This window comes from Mirounga angustirostris, unplaced genomic scaffold, assembly GCF_029215605.1.
Source record: "Mirounga angustirostris isolate CCGP_5_RB_7025 unplaced genomic scaffold, mMirAng1.0.hap1 SCAF_16, whole genome shotgun sequence".
In the NCBI taxonomy this organism is placed as follows: domain Eukaryota; kingdom Metazoa; phylum Chordata; class Mammalia; order Carnivora; family Phocidae; genus Mirounga; species Mirounga angustirostris.
In genome coordinates this window covers 16,434,394-16,460,696 of record NW_026991724.1, presented here as the reverse complement: position 1 = coordinate 16,460,696, position 26,303 = coordinate 16,434,394, and the positions used below count along the sequence as shown (strand labels likewise).

At 42.4% G+C, this 26,303-nt stretch overlaps 1 protein-coding gene across 2 annotated transcripts in view; it reads left to right on the top strand.

Moving 5' to 3' along the window:
• Positions 1-26,303, top strand: part of WWP2 (WW domain containing E3 ubiquitin protein ligase 2) — a 168,358-nt gene that overhangs the window by 48,410 nt on the left and 93,645 nt on the right. For both annotated transcript variants that reach the window (XM_045870060.3, XM_064581536.1), the window contains exons 3-4: positions 2,999-3,146; positions 3,497-3,618. In XM_045870060.3, the coding sequence (XP_045726016.1) occupies positions 2,999-3,146; positions 3,497-3,618 (270 nt within the window). The remainder of the gene's footprint in view (positions 1-2,998; positions 3,147-3,496; positions 3,619-26,303) is intronic.

The window sequence follows — 26,303 nt, the reverse complement described above, 5'->3', positions numbered from 1 at the left end:
AATGCATTGGACTGTGTTGGCATAGAACTTTTCCTTATCACTGAGGTTCTTTTGAATAGCAATGATATAGACACACACATAGAAAAAAAAAAAACAAAACCAAAACCCCAAATGTGGTGGGGCACCTAGCTGGCGCAGTTGGTAGAGCACATGACTTTTGATCTTTGTGTTGTGAGTTCAAGCCCACTGACGCAGGGCTCAATCCCAGAACCCTGGGATCATAACCTGAGCTGAAGGCAGATGCTTAACCTACTGAGCCACCCAGCTGTCCCGTGAAAAGGCTTTTTAAAAAAGCAAATGGGGCAAAATGATAGTTGTTGCCGAGTATACAGTTATTTATTGTCTTATTCTTTAAACCTTTCTGTAGATTGGAAATTTCAAAATAAAACTACCAACTGCAATATGTAATCCTAGGTTGGGTCCTGGACCAAAAAAAAAAAAAAAGTTTCTTTTCTCTTTTGCTATAATGGACATTGATAGGACATTTAACAAAATTTATTTTTATTTATTTATTAATTTATTTGTTTTTTAAAGATTTTATTTATTTATTTGACAGAGAGAGACACAGCGAGAGAGGGAACACAAGCAGGGGGAGTGGGAGAGGGAGAAGCAGGCTTCCCGCTGAGCAGGGAGCCTAATGTGGGGCTGGATCCCAGGACCTGGGATCATGACCTGAGCTGAAGGCAGACGCTTAACAACGGAGCCACCCAGGCGCCCCAACATTTAACAAAATTTAAATGAGGTCTGTACATTAGATCATAGTTTTAAAAGGTTGTTAAATTTTTCCATGTTGATAATTATGCTATGGTATCAGAAAATGTCTTTGTTCTTAGAAATATACACTGAAGCGTTTAGAAGAAAAGGGGCACAGCATCTTCTAAAACTCACTCTCAAAGTTTCAGGAACAGATGTGTATGTGTATGAAAGAGAATCAGGGGAGAGAAAGAGAATAATAAAGCAAATATAGTAACAAGTTAATATTTGGTGACCCTTAGGTGAAGGGTTTATAGGAATTCTTTGTATTTTTGTTGCAACTTTTCTAAACATCTGAAATTATGTCAAAATAAAAAAGAAAGTAAAGATACCAAAAAACCCCACCCCCCCAAAACAAAAAAATAAACCTCCAAACAAACAAAAAAACCTAGGGGAAAAAGCTAGGACAAAAAAGGAAACATTAGAACAGAGGTCCGAGAATTGGCCTGGGAGTTCTCTGATTTTGGATACGTTATCTCATCTCCCTGCACCTTATTTAATTGGCTCAACTATTAAATGAAGGGTTTGAACTTGTTTTCTTTTTTTCCCTTAATTTAAATTCAATTAATTAACATATAGTGTATTATTAGTTTCAGAGGTAGAGTTCAGTGATTCATCAGTCTTATATAATACCTAGTGCTAATCATTATATCATGTGCCCTCCTTATGAACTTGTTGATTTCAAAGAAACTGTCTAGCTCAAAATGATAGGACTATAATTAAAACTAGTCCTTCCCCCTTCCCCCGCTTTTTAAGGCTCTGTGTGCAGAGCTGCTCTCCCACCACCAGGTGGCCTCAGTTAACCTTGGTCTGTGTGAAAAGTATTTGTTTTCTACTCTGGACCACATTTCCCACCACCACCACCTGTTTCTCCTCGTACCATCCCCTATTGCTTCTGAATCTTAGCCACAACTTTTGCTGTTGTTGTTCTTTGACTTGCTCTCTACTGTTCTTTGGGCCTCGGAAAAGACAGGTATTGCTAAAAGAATCCAGAGGTAGTTTTGTCCTTTGTCAAGTTGTGGACCCTTATAGGACTCTCACCTCTCAGAAGGGTCTGGGAGGGAGAGGTTTGCTAAACCTTGTCGGAGGGGAGCTCTGTCTTGCCTCATGGGTAAGAAATGCCAGTCACATGCTCTGATTTGGGGCATGGGATGGAGGACACCTTAGGTGTGTTCCATCCCAGTGACCTGGAGTTTCCACCATGGCTAATATATGTTCGACGAGATGCATGTATACTTGTTCAGCTTGGCTTGCAGGTACCAAATAAACATCAGAGATCCTGCCACATGAAGGATACAGATAGAATAGGAAATGCAGATGGCTAACAAACACATGGAAAACATATACAACCTCACTAGTAATTGAAGAACAGCAATAGAACAAATAAGCAAAATCTGGTAATGACATACAGCGTGGTGGGGAGTCAGGTTGCCTGGGTGCACATCCTGGTTTGAAGCTCCCAGGCTCTGTCACCTGGGGCAATGACTTAACTTCCCCAAGCCTGCTTCCTCTGGGTGAAATGGGGGTGATGATATATTCCCTGCCTCATGGGTTTGTTTTAAGGATTCATTTAGATGATGTGTGCATAGCCTAGTGTCTGTCATAAGTGCTCATTAAACCTTACCTAATTTATATGATTTTTTTTTTTTACCTTTCTGATTTCTAAATAGTGAAAAAACATAATACTCAGCATGATGGTGGTGAAATGGATATATTGGCATCTACATGGGTTTATCCTTTTTGCAAAGGAATTAAGCAGTTTGAAGAAAAAATATTCATATCATTTGGAGGAACACTGAGAAATGCATGCAAATATATACATTCATGATGATTTTCCCAGAGTGAAAAATTGGAAGCAATCTATTCATCACTGAAAGAATAGTTAACTAAATCATGGCATGTCTATACAATTGGCTCATATTGCAGCCATTTAGAATTGATTTTGGAGGGAGAAGAATTCTTAAAGAATTGGGGGCATAAAAGATGAGAGTCTGGAAAGTCTGGATTTGCCAACATCTTAATGATAATTATCCCAGTGTTTTCAGGTTAGGAGTGCTTTTTTTTTTATGCTTCGTAGTTTTTAAAATATCCTCACATTTTTTTAAAAGTAATTTTTTTTAGGATCAGAAAAAATACCAAACGTAGTTTTTAAAAGAAACAACAAAAAAGAGCGGAACAGCTGCCACAGGGGGGCACCTGGGAGCCTTCTGACTCATCTTCGACTTTTCCTTTCTTTCCCGTCCAGTGGTGTCAGCAAAGCCCAAGGTGCATAATCGTCAACCTCGAATTAACTCATTTGTGGAGGTGGCAGTGGATGGACTCCCCAGTGAGACTAAGAAGACGGGGAAGCGAATTGGGAGCTCCGAGCTTCTCTGGAATGAGATCATCATTTTGTAAGAGAAAGTCCCTTCTCTTTGCAGTAACGAGGGGGAAAGTGAGGAGGTGCTCCAGGGGGGTTGTGGGAGATCCAGCTTTCCTGTGACCCCGCTAAGTCCTCTGCCTTTGGTACCCAGGGCACCTCTCGCCAGGTGTTTCTACATCATTGAGCTCACAGAGCGTTCATTATTAGCAAGATGGTTACAGGGTCAGCTTTGGGGGGGGGAAGAGTACACATGTGAGTGTCTTCCTGTTTGAGGTTTCCCCCCTCCCTCCAAGATGTCAGCAGTAAGTTTATCTGTTTTCTTCTACGTTGTAGGAGTGACCAATGTGCTCAGATGTGATTAATCAAGTTTTTGTTTTCCAGGAATGTCACGGCCCAGAGTCATTTAGATTTGAAGGTCTGGAGCTGCCATACTTTGAGAAATGAACTGCTAGGCACCGCCTCTGTCAACCTCTCCAATGTCCTGAAGAACAATGGGGGCAAAAGTACGTATGATGAAGGGGTGGCCGACATGATTCAGTTGTGGGGGTGGGGAGAAGAATTCGAAGGGTTGGATTTCTCTCTCACGCCATGGATAGACCTGGCGATGCAGTTTCCTCCAGGACCAGGGGCTGCCGTGACTGTTCCCTGTGGAATGGGTCGTGGAGGTTTAGGAAGGCCAGAGCCCAGCACTGCCGGATTCAGCTTCTTTTGTCCCCGGGCTCTCCCAGTGGGATGCAGTGATGTGTCCCCTTGATCCTTTCTGGAGGTTGAATGCTCTCCCTCTGCCTCTGCTCTTTTCCCAATCCGGGTGACATGTGACATGTTGAATCAAACTGTCCCATGCCTCCAGCCTAAATCATTACTTTCCTAGTCTGAGTCCTTGAGCAGAACAAAGAAGTGGCGTGTGTTTGTGTGTGTGAGGTGGGGGGGGGGGGGTGGCGGGGGGGGATGGTGTTACAAATAGTGCCTCGTGCTTAGTAGGCACTCAGTAAACGTTTACCGAATGTTGGAATGTGACGGAAGCTCTGTCTTAATTATTCAGGGTGCCTCTGCTGCATGGAAATCTAAATCCTAACGTCTGTTTATTGCTGCTTGTGGTCAATGGCATAACCCATGGCTGTGGTATCTGGACCCTCCCTCATAAAGCCTCTATTGAGAGCAGTACCATATGTGGTGGGGGAATGCCACAGAAAGAAAGGCTCCTTTCTCTCTTGATGTCTGCCGTCTAGAAAATATTTTCTGAAAGTGGATTTAGCTTAAGAGAGATGTGGGGGTGGGGAGTGTTGAGTCCCAGGGAGAGCGCTGCGTTGATTCGAGGGTCTTTTCTTTCTGAGCCTGTCCTTTCTGACAGGCCACTCCAGTGGTATTGGAGGCTCTTCTGGTCTTTCCCTTTCTGCTGGGCACACAGAGGTGTGGTGAACCCACTCCAGCTTCAGGAGTTGTTTAAAACCAGGAATATGCCTCTCCTTTAACTCCATGATGGTTTATCTTCTGAGTTGGTCTTTATTTCCCAAACTCTAGCGTTCCTTTTAAAATTTGATTATCAAGGAGGATTACATTTATTACGTCATTTGGAAATATACCTGTGGACATTCTCGCATGAGGATCAGCAGCCAGTATGACTGTCCTTTTTTTTTTTTCCCCTTCTTCATTTGTTCCGTCAACATGCTTTTGATTATAAAAGTAATTGTAGAAAAACTGGAAATTACACAAAAGCACACAGACACACAAAGAAAATAAAATTCTCCTGTAAGCCACCGTACTTAGTGATAATTACTACCATTTTGACATATATTTTTCTGAGCCTTTTTTTTGTGTGTGCAAATATAAGTATTTAAGACGTCAATGAAACGAAATTGAGACCATACATAAACATAATATTTTGTAACATGCCTTTTACTCTTTAAAATGTATTAATATATCTTTTTAAAAAAATGTATTTATTTACTTTTTTTTTTTTTTTTTAGTAATCTCTACACGGGGATTTTGGGGCTCAAACCTACGACCCCCAGATCAAGAGTCATACACTCTTCTGACTGAGCCAGCCAGGCGCCCCTCAATATATCTTTACGGATATATTTCTGTGATGAAATGCACTTAACGTAAAATTTACCATCTTACCCATTCTTTTTTTTTTTTTTAAAGATTTTTTTTTTTTTTTAAAGATTTTATTTATTTATTTATTTGAGACAGAGAGAATGAGAGAGATAGAGCACATGAGAGGGGGGAGGGTCAGAGGGAGAAGCAGGCTCCCTGCCGAGCAGGGAGCCCGATGCGGGACTCGATCCCGGGACTCCAGGATCATGACCTGAGCCGAAAGCAGTCGCTTAACCAACTGAGCCACCCAGGCGCCCTAAAGATTTTGTTTTTTATTTTTATTTTTATTTATTTGACAGAGAGAGAGAAACAGCATGAGAGGGGATAGGGTCAGAGGGAGAAGCAGGCTCCCCGCTGAGCCGGAGCCAGATGTGGGACTCGATCCCGGGACTCCGGGATCATGACCTGAGCCGAAGGCAGTCGCTTAACCAACTGAGCCACCCAGGCGCCCCCCATCTTACCCATTCTTAAGTGTATAGTGTAGTGGCAGTTAAGTACATAAACATGGTGCGACCGTCACCACTGTCCGCCTCCAGAATTTCAAACTCAAACTCTGTACCCATCAGACAACTCATTCACTCTCTTCCCTCCACCACCCACCATTCTATTTTCTGTCTCTATGCATCTGAGTAGGTACCTCATATAGGTAGAATCATACAGTATTTGCCCTTTATTAAAAAAAAAAGGTTTTATTCATTTATTTATTTATTTAGAGAGTGAGCACGAGGAGGGGCAGAGGGAGAGACAATCTTAAGCCGACTCCATGCTGAGCGTGGAGCCCTACGTGGGGCTTGATCTCACATGCCTGAGATCACAGCCTGAGCTGAAACCGAGAGTCGGACACTTAACGGACTGTGCCAACCAGCACCCCCCCCCCCCCCCAGTATATTGAAATAGCTTCAGTTATTCTTCCAAAGTGTAGTTTTGGAAGTATACTCCCAAAGTATAATACTATTACTGGTACTAGTCTCTCAGGTGGTTGTGTGATGGACATTGGGGTTGTTTTCAGTATTTTATAGTCACAAATAATGCTATGGTAAACTTATACGTTTATAAATCTTTCTGCCTATTTTGATAGTTGTGATGAATTATTGAAGATGGGTTTGATGGGTTTAAGCATTTTTCACACACTTGTGACATTGGACACATATTGCAAGATTACTGTCCAGAAAAGTTCTGCCAATTTACTCTCCCATCAGCAGTGGTCAAAACTGCTGGTTTCTCTTGCATCTTGGCCTTTATTGGAAAAGAAATGTGTTTTTTTTTGTTTTTTTGGTTTTTTTGGTCTATTTGATAATTAACGTTATGCCAGATTTGCTTCATCTATTTTTTTTGCTTTTTTTGGTTGTAGTATTTCAAAGTAAATTAGAGGTGTTTCAGTATTATATTTTAGATTCTTCAGCATGTGTCTTAGAAAAAAAGGATATTTTCTTTTTTAAAATTTTATTTTGTTACAAAAATTAACCCATTTATTTTAGGCTAGTAATGTTTCAGATGGTAGAGCTTTTGCTGGTCTCTCACGTCCTTCAAGGTTCTGATGGCCGCCGACTTTACTGTGACCGCAGGGCGATACTGTAGGTCTGAGCCCCACCAGCCACTCTTTGCATGCAGGAACCACAATGCCAGCTCCCCACAGCTCGTCTTTTCATCTTGATTGTTCCACAGAAGGAGCAAGTGTGCTTGGCATGCTGGCTTATTTCAGTCTTTTTCACCGTTTTCCTGCGAGAGGCACCATAATGGGTCTCACACGAACCAATGATTCTGACCTTCTTGGTCTGTTTAGCCATGTCACCACAAACTAGGTCTGAGCCCAGAGAGGGAGCAAAAAGGATGTTTTCTTATGTAATTACCATACCATTATCATACCTAGCAATATTAACATGAATTCCTTATTATCACCTAATACCCAGTTCCTATTCAATTTCACCATTGTCTCAAAGTGTTGTTTTCAAGTTGGTTTGCTTGAACCTGGATTCAGACAAGGTCTACTCATTGAATTTGGTCGTTATGCCTCTGAAGTTACCCCAACTTCGCTCTGCCTTTTGATGCTGTGATTTATTGAAGGAGATTGAATGTTTTTAGAGTGTGTTTATTGCCTTATTAATGTTCTTTGCTCTTTTTATATCAAAGTGTGCATTTTTTTCTTTTAGTTTTGAAAGAGTTCTTTATATGTTAAGGCCATTTCTCTGTCTTATAATTTATAAATATTTTTTCCGGTTTTTCATTTGCATTTTAATTTTGTAGGGTTTTTTTTTTCTCTTTTTCTTTTTTTTTTAAAAGATTTTATTTATTTATTTGAGACAGAGAGAATGAGAGAGAGAGAGCACATGAGAGGAGGGAGGGTCAGAGGGAGAAGCAGGCTCCCTGCCAAGCAGGGAGCCCGATGCGGGACTCGATCCAGGGACTCCAGGATCATGACCTGAGCCGAAAGCAGTCGCTTAACCAACTGAGCCACCCAGGAGCCCTTTTTTCCTCTTTTTCAAACAGATGTTTTAAACTTGCAGTTGACTCATCACTCTTTGTATTTGTAACCTTTTCCTTTATGAAAGGCTTTCTCCATCCTGAGTTCAGGTAAATAGTCACCTCTAGTTTTTCCTAGTTCATTGTGATTTTATTTTTCCACATTAATTCTTTTTTTTAAGATTATTTATTTGAGAGAGTGAGAGAGAGTGAGCCCAAGCAGGGGGGAGGAGCAGAAGGAGAGGGAGAAGTGACGGGGGCCTCAATCCCAGGACCCCTGGGATCATGACCTGAACCAAAGGCAGATGCTTAACCGACTGAGCCACCCAGGCGCCCCTGCATTTCTATATTTTTCTTTTTATTAGCATATACTGTATTATTTGTTTCAGGTCTGTGATTCATCAGTCTTACACAATTCACAGTGCTCACCATAGCACGTACCCTCCCCAGTGTCCATCACCCAGGCATCGCATCCTCCCTTTAATTCTTTAAGTGAGTTTATTTTTGTGTACAGTGTGAGTAGGGATCTAACTTAATTTTTCCCTAGTAGTTCACTGGTTGCTTTAGTAGTACGTACTGAATAATCCATCTGTGATTATCATCCCTGATGATTTGAGTTGTTACCTTCAGCGTATATTAAGAAAATATATACATATGTAAGTAAAATATACATGCACACACACACATGGACACACACACATACACATACTTGGGCCTGTGTCAGGGATTTTCCATTTCATCTGTTGTTTTATTAGACTTCTAAAATCACTCTCTTTTAGCTGTTGTAATGTTACCATGATTTAATATCTGACTGTTTGAGCTTATCTGCTTTTTAAAATCTTCTCCCTCTTTTCTTTGCATATATGACAACAGCACCTAAACTTTAAATTATTTTCTCAGGTTCTTCCCCTCTTCTTCCTCTCTTCCCCCCCATTCCCTTAAAATTTTATGGAAATTCTGTCCTATGTAAAGTTCCTTTATGGAGAATGTCTATACTAATTCTTCCTACCTAGGAACATGGAGTGTCTCTAAATTCACTCAAATCCTTTTGAAGTTATCTTTAGATAGACTCTTTTAAATTGTAAAAATATTTTTGATCTTATTTTTAGTGGGATTTTTTCCTGTTGGGTCTCCTAGTCCAGTGTTGTTGATATATGACTGTTAGTTTCTGCATGTTTTTGTTTTGTTTTGTTTGTTTTTATAATCATTCAATTGCTGAATTCTTAGTATAGGTTTTCAGCAGTTTCTTTTGGGTTTTCTTGGTAGACATTTATGTGGTTTCTAATAAGATTGATAATTTTGCTCACATTAGGAAATAATTATACTTCTTTTCATTGTTAGTTGCTTTGCATACAACTTCCTGTTTCAGTGGTGATGAAATTGGCATTCCACCCTGTCTGGTAACCATGCTTCCTAATGACTCTTCTCTGGGTGTAAAGTTGGGTGTTAGTAACTCTTGTTTCCCACCCCCTTTGGTTTATTAATTACTGCTTTTTTGGTTTTTTGTTTTTTAATCAGGAAGGGTGTTGAATTTTTGTCAAATATCTTTTACGTAACTGTGGGGGCCGGAGCCTGGGTTGTGCAGTTGGTTGAGCGTCGGACTCTTGGTTTCTGCTCAGGTTGTGATCTCAGGGCTGTGAGACAGAGCCCCACATTGGGCTCCGGGCTCAGTGTGGAGTCCACTTGAGATTCTCTCTCCCTCTCCCTCTCCCCCTCCTGCTCATGCTCTCTCTCTCTAAAATAAATCAATCTTTTATTTAGAAAGGTCACTATTGGGATAATAATAACAATCTTCAGATTTCTAGAATATACCCAATTGCTCATGTTGGATTATTCCTTGAAAATTTTGTTAGAATTGCTTGCTAATATTTTATTGGGGGGTTTTCCACCTATATTCATAAGTGGCATTTGTCTGTAGTTTTGTACTATTTTTGTCAGCTTTGGAATCGAGGTTTAGCTAATTTTATAAAGTAAATTGAAGCTCTTTCCAACTTCAGGAACAGACTCTATAACATGGGAATTATCTGTTCCATGAGTGCAGGAAAGAGCTCACCCGTAAAACCATCTGGGTCTGGCTGCTTTCTTTGAAAGAATTCTTTGATGACTTTTTCAGTTTTTTACCCCATAATGATTGGTTTGTTCAGCTTTTCTGATTCCTCTTGCATCAGTTTTGTTAATTCATATTTTTGGAGAAAAATTGTTTCATGAGATTTTTCAAATTTATTAGTATAAAGATTTTATTTTTGTTTTAGTATTAATATTTTAAATCGCATTCTCATTTAAAAAATGTTTCTCATCTTTCTCACTTAAAATTTTTGGTATTTGTTCTCAATTTTTTTTTTTTTTTAAGATTTTATTTATTTGACAGAGACACAGCGAGAGAGGGAACATAAGCAGGGGGAGTGGGAGAGGGAGAAGCAGGCTCCCCGCTGAGTAGGGAGCCCAATGCGGGGCTCGATCCCAGGACCCTGGGATCATGACCTGAGCCTAAGGCAGATGCTTAACCAACTGAGCCACCCAGGCGTGCCCTCCCCCCCAGTTTTTTTTCTTGACTAGTATAAGCATTTTTGTTTTAACTTTTGCTCTTTATTTTTCACAAGACTGCTTGATCAATTATACCTTATTTTCTAATAGTTCCATTTTTAACTTTAACTTTTTCAACTACTTGCCCTAGATCTGTTTTTTTTTTAATCCAGTCAGTTGGTCATTTATAGCTTTTTGAGTTGAAAGCTTACAGTGCATTTATTTTTGTCTTGTTTAATGATGAAAACATTCATGCTTTCAACTTGACTTTGATTTTTTCCCCCCTGGGTATTCACATTTTTTTCTTTTAAAGAAAAGTGCACCAACCTTAAGTGATATAGTTCAGTGAATGTTTACATATGTTCACATCTGTGTAATCACTACTCAGATCAAAATATAGAACATTTCTAGGGTCCCAGGAGATTCCCACATCCCTGTTAGTCAGTATCCCTATGCCCACCCTGAGATAACCACTATTCTGATTTCTGTCACTATTGGTTAGTTTTGCCTATTCTTGAATTTTTAAAAAAATTTTTATTTATTTAATTGACACAGAGAGAGACAGCGAGAGAGGTAACACAGGCAGGGGGAGTGGGAGAGGGGGAAGTAGGTTTCCCGCCGAGCAAGGAGCCCGATGTGGGGCTCGATCCCAGGACCCTGCGATCATGACCTGAGCCGAAGGCAGTTGCTTAACAACTGAGCCACCAGGCGCCCCTATTCTTGAATTTTTATTGGTGAAATCATACAGTACATTTTTTTGGCCTGGCTCATCATTGTATCTGTGAGAGCCACCCATGCTTTTGCATGTAATACTGGTTTATTTTTTTATAGGGGTTAAAGTTCCTATTATATGACTGTACCACAATTTATTTGTTTAATCTCCTGTTGGTGGACATCGGGGCTCTTTTCCAGTTTGGGGTCATCATGAGCAAAGCTGCTATGCACATTCTTATACGTGTGTTTTGGAAGACCTATACATATATTTCTATTGAGTGTGTGTGTGTGTGTGTGTGTGTGTCTGCCTGTCTATCTTTCTATCTATCTATCTATCTATCTATCTATCTATCTATCTATCTATCTATCTATCTATTTGTATAGGGCCCTCAGTTCACAGAGTGGATGTATGATTAGCTTTGGTAGATAACGGTCCAACAGTTTTCTAGTGGCAAATCCTTATGTGTTGCTGTGTCCTGCTCCTTGTTTTTTTTTTTTAAAGATTTTATTTATTTATTTGAGACAGAGAGAATGAGAGACAGAGAGCACGAGAGGGAGGAGGGTCAGAGGGAGAAGCAGACTCCCCGCCGAGCAGGGAGCCTGATGTGGGACTCGATCCCAGGACTCCAGGATCATGACCTGAGCCGAAGGCAGTCGCTTAACCAACTGAGCCACCCAGGCACCCCTGCTCCTTGTTTGTAATTGCTGTTGCGGTTTTTCTCTTTGAGCCCAGAGTGATTCAGGGCTCAAAGAGATTCAGATTTCTCTTTGAGCCCAGAATGAAAACATTCAGAGGGATGTTTTCTCTGTTTCCTGGTGCTTATGTTGTGCGTGACTGTCCCCGCAGCTCCTGCTGTCCAGCACCAGCCGTAGCACTCTGTGTGTGTGTGTGTGTGTGTGTGTGGCTGGCTGGGGTAGTGAGGCACATCAGATCCAAATCTGATGGAAAATGTGGGTTGTCCCAGGGCATTGGGCTGTTTTTTCGTAGAAAAGGAAATCTAGGATGACAATGGCATAGATGAGATACATAACATTCCAGCTGGGTTTCGTAAAGCCTTCTGTTTAGAGCAAGGCTGTTTCTGGTGGTTACAGATCTGTCGCATGGAAAAGTGGTTAAGAACACGTAGATTCCGGAGTCTGACTACCTGGGTTTGAATGCTGATTCCATGAGCTTTGTGATGTCGGACAGTCACTTACTTCTCTGTGCTTCTGTTTCCTTATCTGTAAAACATTATTTGGAGATGAAATGAGCTAAGTACAGTGCCTGACACGTGAGTACTATAGACGTAGTAACTGTGGTAGCCATGGTAGTAATCCTGCCTCCTCTGATTCTTTTCTTCCCAGAGCTGGGGAGGTTCAAATCCTCGAGGTGGTGGCAGAGACCCTGTTTCTTGATGTAGGACCTGCTTGCCTAAATGGAAGGCAGCCCCAAGGTTGTTCCAAGGGAGAGTTCTTTTTTTTTTTTTTTTTAAGATTTTATTTATGTATTTGTCAGAGAGAGAGCACATGAGCACAAGCAGGGGGAGTGGCAGGCAGAGGGAGAAGCAGGCTTCCCATGGAGCAGGGAGCCCGATGTGGGACTCGATCCCAGGACCCTGGGATCATGAACTGAGCCGAAGGCAGACGCTTAACCGACTGAGCCACCCAGGCGCCCCTCAAGGGAGAGTTCTAAGGCTGGACAAATGCAAAAGCTCTGGGGGTATGGAGTGGAGAGGCTCTCATTAACATGAGATATTTCAGCTCCGGGGTCTTGGCACCTGCATTCCTTGGGGAGCTGCTAGGCTGGGAGTGTGTCCAGAGTGGTGTGTTAAGTACGAATACTGTTACGTAGGATAGTAGGTCACAGCAAGTTAGGCGACTCCTCTCACTGTGGCCTGGTCTTTCCGAAACAGCTTTGCCTGGGAAAAGGCCTGTCCTGCTTGGTGTTTCTCTGCGCCACGTGACTCAATTCCTTCCTTCATTCGCTGCCTTGTTGTCCCCTGGGTGGACTTGAAAGTTGACTGAGAAACTCAGCTGGTGTGTTATGCCTGGTGGAGGGCTTTGCTCGAGTCCTGCAGTTGTGTAAGGGTCAGCCTTGGCCGACTTTCTGCAAGGACATTGACCTGGCCATGGCTGCAAGAAGTACTTGACTCAAAGGACTGGTTTGGCTCTTAAGGTTGGCTCTACTCATCTCTGTGTGGAAGCCAGATGTTGGGGTTGAATATTAATTTTTTTTTTAAGATGTTATTTATTTGACAGAGAGATAAATGAGAGCTGGAACACAAGCAGCAGGAGTGGGAGAGGGAGAGCAGGCTTCCTGCCGAGGAGGGAGCCCGATGCGGGGCTCAATCCCAGGATCCTGGGATCATGACCTGAGCTGAAGGCAGACGTTTAACGACTGAGCCACCCAGGTGCCCCTCGAATATTGATTTTTAAAAACCTTTTTATTAGGGGCATTTGCAAGCTTCGGTAGTTATTAGCATATGTTTCATCTGTATCCGCCCACTGGATGATCTTGATTTCTTTCTAAATTGGTAGTGGGTAGGATGTAAGACTCGGTTGATTTTCTCTTGCAGTTCCCCTCTCCTGCAGCTGGCCTCGTTAACCCTGCAGATCTTGGCACTACAAGATTGTTCTCCTTGCAAGGGGGGAGTTGTAGCTTGAAGTCGATTTTTTTAAAAAAAACTTCCCTATTTTAAAATAATTTCTCAAATTGAGAAACAAGTTAAAAGAGTGTGACAAGGAATTCCCCTATGCCCTGCACCCAGCTGTTAATATTTTGATACATTTGCTTTAACATTGTCTTTGTCTATACATACATCTATAATCATTTTCTGAATCATTTTAAATTACCAACCTTGTACTTTTTTTTGAATGCTCAGTACATGTTATTTATTATTATTATGCCACTATGTTTTATTGCTAGTATTATATTCCATGTATATATCATTCTTTAAAAAAATTTTATTTATTTAAATTCAAATAATTAACATATAGTATATTATTAGTTTCAGAAGTAGGATTCAGTGATGCATCAGTTGCATATAACAACCAGTGCTCATTATACCACGTCCTTATTATTTTTTTTAAGATTTTATTTATTTGAGAGAGAGATAGCGAGAGAGAGAGCACATGTCCTTCTTAATGCCCGTCACCCAGTTACCCCATCCCCCCATCAACCTCGTCTCCAGCAACCTCAGTTTGTTTCTTATAGTTAAGAGTCTCTTAAGGTTTGTCTCCCTCTCTGATTTCATCTTATTTTATTTTTCCCTTCCTTCCCCTGTGATCCTGTTTTGTTTCTTAAATTCCACATATGAGTGAAATCATTTGATAATTGTCTTTCTCTGATTGACTTATCTCGCTTAGCATCATACCTTCTGGTTCCATCCATGTCGTTGCAAATGGTAAGATTTCATTTTTTTTATGGCTGAGTAATATTCCATCATATGTATATACCATATCTTCTTCATCCATTCATCTGTTGATGGACATCTGGGCTTTATCCATAGTTTGACTATTGTGGACATTGCTGCTATAAACATTGGGGGAACCTTGTACTTCTTTGTCCCTAAGTACTTAAGTGTCTTTTTTAAGAAGAAGGATGTTTTCTTACCTAACCACTGTACAATTAAATCAAGAAACTGGGCGCCTGGGTGGCTCAGTTGTTAGGCCTCTGCCTTCAGCTCAGGTCGTGATCCTGGAGTCCTGGGATCGAGCCCTGCATTGGGCTCCCTGCTCGGTGGGGAGTCTGCTTCTCCCTCTCACACTCACCTTGCTTGTGTTCGTGTTCCCTTTCTCTCTGTCAAATAGATAAATAAAATCTTTAAAAAAAAATCAAGAAACCTCGGGCGCCTGGGTGGCTCAGTTGGTTAAGCGACTGCTTTCGGCTCCGGTCATGATCCTGGAGTCCCGGGATCGAGTCCCGCATCAGGCTCCCTGCTCTGCAGGGAGCCTGCTTCTCCCTCTGACCCTCCCCCCTCTCATGTGCTCTCTCTCTCTCATTCTCTCTGTCTCAAATAAATAAATAAAATCTTTAAAAAAAAAAAATCAAGAAACCTAACACTTTTGCAATATTGTTACCTAATTCATATTTTCTAATTGTGGCAAAAATGCACTTAAAGTGATTTTTCCCCATGATCCAGGATCCTGTGCAAAATTATGCATTGCATCTGGTTGTTTTGTCTCCTTAAATCTGAGATTAGTTCTTCAGCCTGTTTTTGTCTTTCATGACACTATCATCGTTGAGGAGTTCAGGCCAGTCTTTTCGTAGAATCCTCTCAGTTTGGCTCTGTCTGGGTTTTCCTCAGAGTTAGATTCAGGGTATGTGTTTTTGGCAGGAACAATCAGGAAATGATATTGTATCCTTCTAAGTGCAAAATATCAGGAGGCACATGACTCAGCGTGTTTCATTGTTAACAATGTTAACTTTGATCATTTGGTTAAAGTGGTATCTGCCAGGTTCTCCACAGTAAAATGACTATTTTCTTTTTATAACTAAAAAGTAATTTATGGGGAGGCATAATGCTTTGTGATTATGTAAATATCTGTCCCTTGTCACACCTTCACCTAATTGTTTTTGCATTCATTAATGATTTTTTTTTCTGAATCAGTTTATTGTGTGGGTTGCAAATTTTTCCCCCAGTTTTATTATTCCTTGTACACTTATTAGTTGGTCTACTCTTGCAAGGAAGAGTATTTTCTTTTAGGCATGTAAGTATGTATTATCAGTCTCAACTCATGGATTCTTATTTTATTTAGTGGTTTATAGTTTATTTCTGACATTATTTTGATGCTCACATTATCCCTCGTTTGGCCGGTGGGTGTCTCTTCAAACTTGCTCCTGTATCCTTGTGATATGTCCTCCATCATATATTATTTTCCAAATATGTTCCAATATAGGTAGAATTTACTATATGATAAAGGGGGCATTGAGAATCAAAAAAGGTGAACAAATGGTATTAGGACCATCAGCTAACCCAAGTGGCTTTCCAAGTGTGGTCTCCAGGCTAGCAACATGGGCATCACTTGGAAACATGTTAGAAATGTAAATTCTGGGGTGCCTCGGTGGCTCAGTCGGTTAAATGTCTGCCTTCAGCTCAGGTCATGATCCTGGGCCCTGGATTGAGCCCTGTGACAGGCTCCTTGCTCAGTAGGGACCCTGGTTCTCCCTCTCCCTCTGCTTCTCCCCCTGGCTCATGCACTCTCTCAAATAAATAAATAAAATCTTAAAAAAAAAAAAAAGAGATATAAATTCTGAGGCCCTATCCCAAACCTGCAGAATCAGAAACTCTGGGGGTGGGGTCCGGCAATCTGTTTTAACAGATTTTCCAGGGAATTCTGATGTGTGCTCAAGTCTGAGAACCACAAAGCTAACTGCTTGGGAAAAAAAATAAAGCTAGATACCTTCCTTAAAGTGATACTTGTGATAGTTTTTCTTTCTTTCTTTCTTTCTTTCTTTCTTTCTTTCTTTCTTTCTTTCTTTCTTTCTTTCTTTCCTTTCTTTCCTTTCTTTCCTTTCTTTTTTTAAGATTTTTATTTTTAAGTAATCTCTACACCCAGCGTGTGGCTTGAATTTACAATCCCGAGATCAAGAGTCATATGCTCTACCAACTGAGCCAGCCAGGTGCCCCGTGACAGTCTTCTTTAATTAGTTTTTAAAATATGTAACCCTTTAATCAATCGAGAGTTTATTTTGATTTATGATATGGGATAGGGATCCAGTTGTATTTTTTCCTAATGGGTTTTACAGTCTCACTGTTTTCTTTGGAGGGAGTGTGAGCATCAGGTTGGACATATCTCTTCTCACACTGCTCTTCTTCAAAACTTTCTTGGCTCTTGAGCATTCATTTTTTTCTGACGGGCTTTATATCTGTCCATCCAGCTATTTAGCTAGCTCTCTGTGCACATGTATATAAACAGATGTGTAAATATCTATTTCTTTGTCTGTGTATAAAACACCAGGAGTTCATATGAAACCTCCATTTCTAGTTCATTCCCACAGGGTTCTTCTTAACTTTCTTCCTTCCCATAGGAGAGCCCTGGCTCTCAGCATCATCCATATATTTACTCATTACCTCTATTCTAGAATACGCACAAGGTGTTTTGAGAATTGCTGTACCCATACCACTGTGAAAAGTGAAGTAGGCTTTGAAAAGCCCCTTGCTTATGCTCTCCATTTCCTATGCATCTCTCTTTTCTTTGCCCATGTGTGTCTAAAAAAAAAAAAGAAAGCAAACAGCTCCCTATTTATTTAAAATCTTACAAGCAGAAGTTTGTTTCAGCACTTTATATTTTGAGAACAGATAGGCCAGTCATAAGGGGTGCACCACCTCCCTCACTCTTCCATAAGGATGGAGCGTTCTGGTGGGTGGGCTGTGCATCTCAAGGAGGCACGCCTGACAGACAGTGCACGCATTTATTTTAAAGTAAACACAGCGCTGTTTTTCCAGTTTTTCAACTGAAAGATAAATAAAACTACTAATCCTTGGAACTTGAATCAGAGAGATTCAAGAGAGAAAATGAAAAAAAATTTGCTCTACAGTTAAAAACAATTTTATATTTATTTTTTAAATTAATTTTTTTTTGTTCCCTAGTTTTATTCAAGAACTCATACAAAATATTCCAGATAAATGAATTTTAATCCTCATCCTCCCTTTTTTCCTCCTCTTTCTCGTCCTGGTTTATCTGGAAATAACGCAATTTAGAACTCTTTGCTGTTAGCAGCTACGCACAACCAATCACGTAGATTATTCTTTTTCAAATATTTTTTGGTGAGATATTTCAGATACCTTTTGGAAAACGCACCGTAGAAGTTACAATAATCTTGATCTTGCTCCTTTCAGTGGTACGACCCCACCACTGAGAATCTCAGCTTTGCCATTCACTTTGATTCTCTCTTCTGAAGAAACTGCTCAGAATTGGTGGTATCCATGATTCCATCTTCTATGTATGTATGTGTATGTATGTACGCTGTACACCCAGCATGGGCCACATACAACCCCGAGATCAAGAGTTGCTCACCCTTCCGACTGAGCCAGCCAGGCGCTCCCATGATTCCATCTTCTATAGGGTGGGTGCCGTCAAGGGTAAACTAAAAAACTTATTTTTTTGCCCCCTCCCCCCAAGCTTTATCACAGGGGCCATGGCAGCACCAGAAGCAGAAAGGCAAAAACAATTTTACATTTAAATTTATAAAGTTGTTCACTACTCTTAAACTTGAGGAAGAAGTGACAAGAGACAAAAGTGAAAGGCAGTATGTGACAGTCCTCTGAGCTGATTGGGAGATCTTACTTAGGACATAGCTACGAACTGTGGTGTCTTGAACAGTCCAATGGTAGAAATGGCCAAAGGAGTCCTGCACAGCCAATTTTTTTTTTTTTTTTAAGATTTTATTTATTTATTTGACAGAGAGAGACACACAGCAAGAGAGGGAACACACGCAGGGGGAATGGGAGAGGGAGAAGCAGGCTTCCTGAAGAGCAGGGAGCCCAATGCGGGGCTCGATCCCAGGACCCTGGGATCATGACCTGAGCCAAAGGCAGACGCTTAACCGACTGAGCCACCCAGGCGCCCCTCTGCATAGCCAATTATTTTTAAACCTGGTAAACAAATGAGACCTAGTTTTTTCAGTTTTGCAGAATGCTTACAGAAAATGTCTGAGAGGGGTGCCTGGGTGGCTTAGTCATTAAGCGTCTGCTTTTGGCTCATGTCATGATCCCAGAGTCCTGGGATTGAGCCCTGCATCGGGCTCCTGGCTCAGCGGGAAGCCTGCTTCTCCCTCTCCCACTCGCCCTGCTTGTGTTCCCTCTCTCTCTGTCTCTCTGTCAAATAAACAAATAAAATCTTTTAAAAAAAATTTTCTGAGAAATTTTGTCTTGTTCCCCAAATTGAAAATATTATTTTTTCTGATTATAAAAATAACACATGCCTCTAAAACTGAAAATGTTATTTATTTATTTTTTTATTTGTCAGAGAGAGAGAGAGCACAAGCAGGAGTAGTGGCAGGCAGAGGGAGAGGGAGAAGTAGGCTCCCTGCTGAGCGGGGAGCCTGACGTGGGACTTGATCCCGGGACCCTGGGATCATGACCTGAGCCGAAGGCAGCTGCCCAACCAACTGAGCCACCCAGGCGTCCCCAAAACTGAAAATATTATTATTGTTTTTCTTAACGATTTTCATCCTTATTGGAAAAAAAAGACAAAAACCATTCTTTTTTTTTTTTTTTTTAAGATTTTATTTATTTGTGAGAGAGAGAGCATGAACCAGGTGGGGAGTGGGAGTGGGAGAGGGAGAAGAAGGCCCCCCACTGAGCAGGGAGCCCGATGCGGGGCTTGATCCCAGGACCCTGGGATCATGACCTGAGCCAAAGGCAGATGCCCAACTGACTGAGCCACCCAGGGGCCCTGACAAAAACCATTCTGAATTGCTTTAGTGTGTATCAGGCATTGTTTTGAATTCTTAAAATACAAATATTAAAACTTTTTTAGTCCTCCGATGTCCCTGTGAGACAGATTGTGTTGCCATCCCCTTAGATGAGGAAATAGGTAGATGTTATTATGTAACTTTTCCAAGGCCACACAAGTAAGTGGTGGCAGAACTGGGATTTAATCCAGGCCTTTTGGCCCCACAGCCTCTCTTCATCTACTGCCTTCCAATGAGGGACAATGTTAAAATCACTTAAAATTTTATTGTTCAGAGTAACCCCATAAATCCTTTGTTATATATCCACTAAGCTTTTTGGGGTGGTATGTAAATCATATATGTTTGTATGTGTAACTTTTTTTTCCAAAATGGGAACTCACTATGCAGATTGCTTTGTAACTTTTTTCACCCAGTTTTGTTTTCTTTTTTTACCTCAGTGAAACTAGACCATTTTTGATGGCTGCCGTAGCAGGTCTTTTGGAATGAATGCACCATAATTTAACCAATCTCCTATTGTTGGCCATTTCTACTCTTTCATAAGCAAGACTTTTTGGTCAATTCTTATAGAGAGAGCTCTGTGCTGCATTTTTTTCTTAAGGTAGTAAATTCCTAGGCGTGCAACTTATGGGTCAAAGGGCAGGCGAGTTTCAAGGTTTTTGATGCCTGTGGCCTGGTTCTGCTGCAAAGCCTGGGCCGATTCGCATGCTCACCACTCACCACTGACGTATTCACCCTTCTGTACTTGTTTTCTTGTCCGTGGTGCTGGGGATTGTCAACCTTCTAACCTGTTAAGTGAAAAGCAATTACTCTTATTTTAATTTGCATCTCTTCTTTTGTCCTCTCTCCTTTTCTTGGGAAACTTCCAGGGAAGCTTCTGTCCTCCTTACCCCATGTCACGTGCCTCGGTCACCTCCCTGTTGCGAAATCTTGTGGTCAGTTCTCATCCTCAGCTCGCTTGCCTGACTGATGGGATACGATGAGTCGATCCCTCCTCTCAACCTTCTGTTTCCACTTGGTTTTCCGGACACCACACCCGACTGGTTTTCTGTCTTTCTGGCCACTCCTGTCGTTTTTGTTGGTTTACTCCTCGCCAGTCTGGAAACATTGGAATACACCAGGTTGGCTTAGTCCTGCATCCACTTGTTCATTTCCACCCCTGCCTTTCAAGATCTCATCTAGCCTCATGGCTTTCATTTTGGTCTGGCCACGTGTGACTTGCAGCCTGGGCCTCAGCCATGGTAACGAAAGACTGTGTGTTTCTGGATATCTAATTCACATCTTCACATTAACCTGTTAAAAGTCAAGCTACCTGCTTTCCCATAGCTTCCTCCATGTCAGGCAATGGTGACTCAGTCTTGCTCAGGCTTAGCACCGTGGTGTCTTTCTTTTTGCCACTCTCTCTTTCGTTACGATCCACATCCAGTCAGCATGTCCTGCCTGCATTACCCTTGAGATATGTTTGAGGCGCTGACCATTTCTCACCATGACCGCTGCCATCACCATGTCCAGATCCCTCCTTTTCAGCTGTTAGGAGGCCTTTGCCTGTCTCCCTGCATCAGCCTCTGTCTCCCTACAGTGCACTCTTGAACCCAGCAGCCAAAATTACCCAAACTGTGAGCTGAATCATATCACTCCCACAGTGGTTGCTCATTGCACTAAGAGTAAAAACTAAAATCCTCCCCTAATGGCCTAAAAGACCTTCCCTGATCTTCATGTCACTCCTCTTTTATCTCAGCCATTCTCCCCCTCTGCAGGCCCCCCTGTAGTCCCCAAGCCCCTTTGCTCTTCTTCTAACCCACTGCTGTTCTTGCCTCAGGACCTTGGTGCTGGCCTTACCGTCTTCCTGAAATATTCTTCCTCATGTGTCCTCATGGCTTTGTTCCTTCACCCCCTTCCCGTCTACTCAAATATCACCCCAGTGAGGCTTTCTTTGACCATTCTTTCTATTTCAGAAGTGTACAATTCAATGATTTTTAAATCATTTATTTTATTTTATATTTTAAAATTTATTTATGCGAGAGAGAGAGTGCGCGAGCATGGGGAGGGGCAGAGGGAGAGGGAGAAGCAGACTCCCTGCTGAGCAGGGAGCCCAATGTGGGACTCGATCTCGGGACCCCGGGATCATGACCCGAGCTGAAGGCAGGAGCTTAACCGACTGAACCACCCAGGTTCCCCAATTCAGTGATTTTTAAAAATTTTACCAAGTTGTGCAACGTTGCTATGAACTTTTCCATCACCCCAGTAAGATCTCCTATGCCCACTTACCATTAATTTCTGTTTCCACCCCCAGCTCTGGCAACCACAGATCTACCTTCTGTGTCTGTAGATTTGCCTTTTCTGGACGTTTTGTACAAATGGAATCATGTAATATGTGGCCTTGACCAAATGGTCTTAATTGCAAATCCTCCCTACCCAACATTCCCTGTTCCTTCCTCTGCTTTATTATCTTTTTAGCACTATGCCCATATAATATGATATATTTGGTTTATCTCACTCCTTGCCCTCTACAACTGGAATGTAAGCTTCACAGGGCAGGCGTTGTTTTTTGTTCACTCTTGGGCATCCCTTCACCCCTGTGCCTAGAACATAAGATGCTAATACATATATACAAAATATAAATAATATATTATATAAACTGAATTAGAGTAGTGAGGATGAACATCTTTTGTTGTGACTCGGGTTTTTGTGGCCAGTGTCACGGCTCACCTCTGAGGCAGAGGTGGGGCCAGGGTAGTACCTGGTGCCTGCTCTGGGGAGGCATCAAGCTGAATCCGTTGCTGGCCTCCCAAAGCAAGCCTTTGTTTCATTTTGCCCCGGTCTGGTTGCAGTTACATCAGTGACTACTGTTTTCTTGATTGGCACCAGATGCCAGGCATCGGGATTTAAAACCGTCTTTAATAGTCTCTGAAAAGCTCTCTGTGTGTTGCTTTCCATCATCTGCACCTCAGGCAGATATGGCCAAGCCAGAACCTCAAGGAATTCCCGAAGAAGCCAAGAGCACCCCCCTCCCCCATCCCCACGTCCCCAGCTTCTCAAAGTTACAGCTGGGCCAGTTCGTGGCTTTGGTGTCAGCGGAGAGCTGTTTGAAAGAAAAGGTCCTTTTAGCCAGAAGTCTCAAAAGTAAACACACAGGCCCCTGCAATGAATGTTAAAACAGACCTGCTCTCTGTGTCACCAGCAGAGAGGTTGCCTTGTGAAACCTCACTTGAAGAAAGAAGAAAAGCTTTCTGTCAGGAATCTCTTCCCCCGTACGTGGCTGCCTCGGCATAGCCTGGGGTTTAGTGCTGCCTCTCGAGTGTTCTGTAAGCTTATCGGTTTTGGAAGCCGGTCACCCTCCTGGGAGCACGTATTGAGCAAAGAGTGATTCTACCCCTCGAAGCACGAATGCCAGCTGAAGCTGTTCCCATTCTCTTCTTCTAGAGGTCTGTTGTGACCTTTTGCATCTTCACCTGTTGTAGGCGGTCAAGGCATTTTTCCCTCCATCTTGTTTTTCTCCTTTTTAGATGTCAGGATTTCTCAGTGTTGGAGCAGAGTTTTTGTATGAGAGGAAATCTGCACTCTAGGACAGATTTCTTTTCCTTTCTTAGGATTGCGAGTCCTGCCTGGAGTCGGGGTGGGTAAGAAGTTTACTTAACAGCATTCACGAGGTAAATTTTTACCTTCAGCTCTGGGTAAGATGCTAAAGAGTTGGAATGAATAAGGCGCTGTCCTGGAATTTAGGATCTAGAGAGGAAAATGGGCAGACGTTAAGCCGGTCAGTGAAAGACACTAGGCCAGTGGTGATAGATGTGATGGAGGGAAGTGCAAGATGCTCTGGGACTGTTGCACTGAGGACTTCACCTATCCTGAGGTTGGGGGTGTCAAGGAAGGCTTCTCTGGGGAAGTGACACCAGGAGGCCAGAGGATGCAAAGGGATGCCTTGGGCAACAGGAGAAAAGTGTTCCAGGCTGAGGGAGCACGTGGGAAGCTTTGAGGCAGGAATGGGTTTGGTGCAGTCATGTCACACAGAGATGGCCCTTGGGGCCAGCCCGGCCTCGTGAGTGAGAGCTGCTCCGGATTATGACCAAAAAATGGCAGGGAGGGGGCCCTGAAGCAGCACTGGCCACTAGAAATATAATGTGAGCCACATATGCAATTTAAAATTTTCTAGTAGCCACGTCAAAAAAAAGTAAAAACAAACAGGTGGAATCAATTTTAATAATATATTTTATTTAGTCTAATATAACCCCAATACTATCATTTTAATATATAACCAGTATAAAGAAAGCTATTACTGAGGTATTTTTGCATTCTTTTTTTGTGTGTGTGTCATGCGTTTGAAATCTGGTGTGTCATTTTATACTCCTAGCACATCTCAGTCTGGACCGGCCGCATTTCTTTTTTTTTTTTTTTAATATTTTATTTATTTATTTGAGAGAGAGAATGAGATAGAGAGAGAGAGCATGAGAGGGAGGAGGGTCAGAGGGAGAAGCAGACTCCCTGCCAAGCAGGGAGCCCGATGCGGGACTCGATCCCGGGACTCCAGGATCATGACCTGAGCCGAAGGCAGTCGCTTAACCAACTGAGCCACCCAGGCGCCCCTGGACCGGCCGCATTTCTAGAGCTCTGCGGCCACGTGTGGCTTGGGGCTCCCCCACTGGACAGTGCAGGCCTGGAGGTTGTTACTCAAGGAAGACTTGGGAAACTTTTCTGCTAAATTAGGTTGTTAGTATAGGACTGTACTGTCCAGAAACTTCTCTCATTCCTCTTAAGCCTGCCCCACAGAGGCGTAGTGTCACGTCCTAGAGGACCCTCACTGTTTCTAATTAGCCGTGTAGCATTCAGCTTCTAAACTGACAGCTATTTTTTTTTTTAAAGATTTTATTTATTTATTTGACAGAGAGAGAGAGAGCGAGAGCAGGAACACAAGCAGGGGGAGTGGGAGAGGGAGAAGCAGGCTTCCCGCGGAGCAGGGAGCCCGATGTGGGACTCGATCCCAGGACCCTGGGATCATGACCTGAGCTGAAGGCAGATGCTTAACGACTGAGCCACGCAGGCGCCCTAAACTGACAGCTATTATAGGCCTGAAATGAGAGCCCAGAATCAGTGACAGGAAAATGAGACTGTTGCCTGGGTATGAGCGGTTTCCTTCCCCTTGCCAAAAAAAACCCCAAAAACCAAAAAGCAAACCACCCCAAAAAACAAAAAACAAAACAAAACAAAACCCCCTGAAACATTTCCTCTAATGTGCAGGCCTCTACCTTGCGCCAGTTACTTGAGAGCGGCTCCCACCCAGTTGTCCATTCCAGTCTCCCAGGTTCTCCCAGGGGAGGGGCTGCGGCTGCTGGAAGAGCGTTAAGATCAAACTTCATTTATCTCATTTGAGTGTACTACTTTCCCTTTTCCTCCAGTCTTCCAGGATGCTCGCAGTATTTTTCTTAGAGTCGGAGACTTCACTCTTGTCAGAGAGTGGTGTATCGGGAGGGAAAGCGATAGGGCATCAGAGCAGCGATGTTTCAATTAGATGGTGGCGGTTAGGGCCACTGTTAGGTACGGAGTGGAGATCTTCACCCCTTGTCAGGCCTGGCCTCGGGGATGCCGTTTATGATGCACAGGACAGCGCGGCACCCATTTCTCAGGCTGTGATCTCTGTGCCTTCCTTCCCTCCCTCTCTCTTCCTCCGCCCTTCTCTTAATTAATTAGTGTTCACTTACACATACTTTATATACATTCGTTCTTGGGGGGGGGGAGTCCAGTCAAGACTGAATTCACCTTGAATATACCCCTCCCTCGATCCGAAAAGCCCCCCAAATGGATAGATTGCTTCTGTATGTATTTTTAAAGATTCGTGGAACACATTAAGTGAAAAATCGAGGGTTGGATGAAGCCAGTTTTGTATATGTAGCTTATCTATGTGTATTTGTGCTGCTGCTTGCAGGTAACAGTGACTTCATACAAAGTTGACAGCCATGAATTATGTTTGGAGTTGGAATGTGTGTATTTATGGGGTAGGTGTCATACTTTGCATTTCTGTATTGTTTCAATTTTTTTAAAGATTTATTTATTTATTAGAGAGAGAGAGAGAGAGCATGAGTGGGAGGGGCAGAGGGAGAGGGAAAGAGATTCTCAAGGAGATTCTGCACTGAGCGTAGAGCTCAACGCAGAGCCCGATCTCACAAGCCTGAGATCATGACCTGAGCCGAAACCAGGAGTCAGATGCTTAACCGACTCTGCCACCAAGGTGCCCCGTTTTAGTTTTTCATAATAAGCATGCTGTTGTTTTATTTTTTAAGTGAATATAATTTATTGTGAAGGCAATATTTTATAGCATAAATTGGACTTTTTTTTTTAAAGATTTTATTTATTTATTTGACAGAGAGACAGCGAGAGAGGGAACACAAGCAGGGGGAGTGGGAGAGGGAGAAGCAGCCTTCCTGCTGAGCAGGGAGCCCGATGTGGGACTCGATCCCAGGACCCTGGGATCATGACCTGAGCTGAAGGCAGACGCTTAATGACTGAGCCACCCAGGCGCTCCAAATGGGACATTTTAAAAAACTTTTTAGTATGGAAAGTATCAAACATAAATAAAAGTAGAGCAGTATAATGAACCATCCCATACTTGTTACCCACTTTTTTTTTTTTTTAAAGATTTTATTTATTTATTTGACAGAGAGAGACACAGCGAAAGAGGGAACACAAGCAGGGGGAGTGGGAGAGGGAGAAGCAGGCTTGACGCTGAGCAGAGAGCCCGATGCGGAGCTCGATCCCAGGACTCTGGGATCATGACCTGAGCCGAAGGCAGACGCCCAACGACTGAGCCACCCAGGCGCCCCTTGTTACCCACTTTTAAGAAGGATCAGCACATGTCAGGTTGTCTTTCGCCTCTAGACCCCGCTTTTTTTGGGGAGTATTTGGAAGCAAATCAGAGACATCATGTCATTTCATTTGTAAAACACTTCCGTGTACATGTCTGATAGGGAAATTAAGAAAAAAAAAATGTGTCCACTATGCAGATAA